The 3,735-nt window shown below is 31.2% G+C and overlaps 1 protein-coding gene across 1 annotated transcript in view; it reads left to right on the plus strand.

The window, feature by feature from the left end:
* The window catches only part of LOC106468790, a 7,510-nt gene extending 4,399 nt beyond the window's left edge, over positions 1 to 3,111 (plus strand). Inside the window, exons 2-3 of the mRNA XM_013929229.2 lie at positions 867 to 940; positions 2,695 to 3,111. Of these exons, the coding sequence (XP_013784683.1) occupies positions 867 to 940; positions 2,695 to 3,036 (416 nt within the window). The 3' untranslated portion in view covers positions 3,037 to 3,111. The remainder of the gene's footprint in view (positions 1 to 866; positions 941 to 2,694) is intronic.
* Positions 3,112 to 3,735: the final 624 nt, after the last annotated feature.

Genomic DNA, 3,735 nt, shown 5'->3' on the forward strand with positions numbered 1-3,735 from the left:
CCTTTGTGAGCCAATCCAAATTAAGATTATTCATCAAATGAATTCGTGGTGTATTCATAGAATAATTATTGGTAAAAATAAGTTAGATTAGGAACTTCTAATATATATAGAAAAGCCAGTGCGTTTTGATAACACTACGTTCCAGCAATGGCTTTTATGACGTGTTGCTTAGCAACAAAAGTATAACCTAATATTGTTGTTAGTCTGTGTACTGAAAGTATAAAATCAAATATATAGTCAAGAAAGCTGGAAAAATATTTGTTGATTCCTCAGTTTAGAGTCTTTGTTGATTAAAGAGGTATTAAAAACGTTGGTGATATAACAGTTTAATTCAGAAACGATTTAAGTTTAAAATTGAATCGATATTTTTACTTTCATGATAAATTCTATTGACTTGGCTCTAGGCTAGGTGATCCCACACTACGTTTTTACTTTAGGCTTATTATACCAACACTCACTACACTTACAATATTTCACGGCACCCCCCTCCTCACGACCCCCTTACATCCCCGTCACTAAAATCGTAATGGGCAGATAGTAATCGAACTATTCTATCTGAATAAATGCATTTTGGCTTTTATGACTCCTTATATTTCGAGAAATCGAGCGTGACGTGATGTTACACACACTGACTTTTATATAGGTTGGACAATTAAGTGTATAACACAATACATTAATTTAGTCACGCACCGTGTAACTTAAACATAAGCGTTATATTTTAATAATAACTTTTCAAAATAAACGAGCTATACAGATTAGAACAATAAGACAACTTTGTTTTGTTAAAACATTTTAATTCAAGGTATTTAGGAATATGTTTCATAATGTTTTATTCAGACAAATACTGTTTTTGTACACTCTTTTAGGTGTGTTAGTGAAAGGCCAAGACCAGCTTGATAATACAAGAAATCTTTCTTTAACAAATAGAGGCCTGAGTAATGTAAGTATAATGATATTATATTGTTTCTATATCATTAATATCTGCTCAAGAAAGATACGTTTGTAGCAAAAATAAAAGATGTGCACAATGAAACCTGCATGTCTGAAATAAAACAAAACATTTGGTTTATAAGATTTTTTTTTCTGTAATTTATTCATATGTACGAATTTCTGAAATTACCATTGCACCTTTAAAACAGCTTTTATGGTATGTTAAGTCAGATGTATTTTAAGACTAATCTTGGTATATAATGCAACTGAAGCCACAAGTAAGGTTACTTCTTGATATTCGGCTGTTAATGTATTATTTGTTTGTTAGGACTAATCTTGGTATATAATGCAACTGAAGCCACAAGTAAGGTTAGTTCTTGATATTCCACTGTTAATGTATTATTTGTTTGTTAAGATTAATCTTGATATATAATGCAACTGAAGCCACAAGTAAGGTTAGTTCTTGATATTCCACTGTTAATGTATTATTTGTTTGTTAGGACTAATCTTGATATATAATGCAACTGAAGCCACAAGTAAGGTTACTTCTTGATATTCGACTGTTAATGTATTATTTGTTTGTTAGGACTAATCTTGGTATATAATGCAACTGAAGCCATAGCTAAGGTTAGTTCTTGATATTCGACTGTTAATGTATTACTTGTTTGTTAGGACTAATCTTGATATATAATGCAACTGAAGCCATAGCTAAGGTTAGTTCTTGATATTCGACTGTTAATGTATTACTTGTTTGTTAGGACTAATCTTGATATATAATGCAACTGAAGCCACAGCTAAGGTTAGTTCTTGATATTCGACTGTTAATTTATTATTTGTTTGTTAGGACTAATCTTGATATGTAGTGCAACTGAAGCCACAGCTAAGGTTAATTCTTGATATTCGACTGTTAATGTATTACTTGTTTATTAGGACTAATCTTGATATATAGTGCAACTGAAGCCACAGCTAAGGTTAGTTCTTGATATTCGACCGTTAATGTATTACTTGTTTGTTAGGACTAAGCTTGGTATATAATGCAATTAAAGCCTCAGATAAGGAGTTTAGAGTTCAGTTCTTGAAGTTTGAGTTCTATTTAAAACATCATAAAAGATAATCCAAAATTGTTTGGTATTACAGCAGGAATATAAAAATAGATGAATTTTTGGGATTATTTTTTTACGACAATTCTCTGAATACTATATTGGTACACATTGATTTTAAGCATAGAAGATAGAACACAATTTCGAATGCTATTCTAACTGAGATAATGAGCTAATAACAGACTGTGTTCGATGGATTCGTTTCGATAAGAGACCACTGTGGTTAATAATGCTGTTCATGTGACAGAGACGATATTCTTAGGTTTTTTCTACCTTAGCAATAAAGTCACTGTTTTCTTAGTTGTAAATCATTGTTTGTTTTTCCAACACTTAAAACTTTTAATAACTTTAGCATTATTACTGTTTTTTAAAATTTTCAGTACTGACTGAGGGATAGAACCCATTGTTTAATGAAGACGACATTTACTGTAAATTAAAATCAGTTTGGTAACCTGTGACGTTCATAGACCCTTGATAAAGGCGTAAGCCGAAACGTCGGGTACAAGTAATTAAAGATTTTTCTGAAGTTGTTTGTCGTCTTCATTAAATAACTTTAGCATTGTTTCAGAGTTATTTATAGCACATGCATGCAATACTATTCTGTGATCTTGAAATACTTATATATATAATAACCAGTTTTTTACTTTTTTTTTGCTTTAAATAGCCAAAATTTAAAGTCTTTGGAAGTCCGAGCGATTCACCTGGCAAGTTTGGCCTTGGTGTTGGAGTAGGTTCACGGCTATGGGAGAGTAAAAATGGCAGATTTAATGTTGGAGGAAGTGCATCTGTGCAGCAAGGGGTAAAACCCTTTGGTGGAAAATTATTCCCGGGAAACCCTAGTGTGGGTATAGGCACTGGTGTTAATGTCAAATTGGGGCCGCGAAGACACAGTGATCTCAGTTTTGATATTGGTGCCACTAAAGGGCTCGGAGGAGGACCCTTTAACATTGGTGCTGGCCTCAAATATAGATTTGGGCGCTCACTAAGAGTCAGTAGGAAGCGATAAGCTTATTGTCCGATACAGAAAATAACAAACAACATACTATTTTTTGTGTGATTTTAATAAAATAACATTCTTCTACTCGGTTAATTTTGTGTAATAAAGTATCAAGTTTACTTTGTTTCCAATAGTCTTCGGTCGTTTATCGATGTTCAGTTGTTACAGATAAGCCACTAGATTTTTTATACTTTAAAATTTTAAATCCTGATGGACCAGAGCTTAAGAACTAATTTTCCAAACATCTTTTCGGAGAAATGTCTAATTTTCAGTTTAATGGTTGATTTCATGGATTAAATATATTTGAAACTATCATGAAAACGGCACAGCAGTCACTTTGTCTAATGATAAGATCTGACAATATAAAATTTAACTACTGTTTAAGGTTTGACTTTACAAAACTCAACTAATGATCAAAATTAGACTATTCAAAACTTAACTAATGACTAATATTTGACTATATGAAATTTAACTAATGACTAAGATTTGATTATATGAAATTTAACTAATGACTAAGATTTGATTATATGAAATTTAACTAATGACTAAGATTTGACTATATGAAATTTAACTAATGACTAAGATTTGACTATATGAAACTTAACTAATGACTAAGATTTGACTATATGAAATTTAACTAATGACTAAGATTTGACTATATGAAACTTAACTAATGATCAAAAGTTGACTATATGAAACTTAACTCAT

This window comes from Limulus polyphemus, unplaced genomic scaffold (genome assembly GCF_000517525.1).
Source record: "Limulus polyphemus unplaced genomic scaffold, Limulus_polyphemus-2.1.2 Scaffold3164, whole genome shotgun sequence".
In the NCBI taxonomy this organism is placed as follows: domain Eukaryota; kingdom Metazoa; phylum Arthropoda; class Merostomata; order Xiphosura; family Limulidae; genus Limulus; species Limulus polyphemus.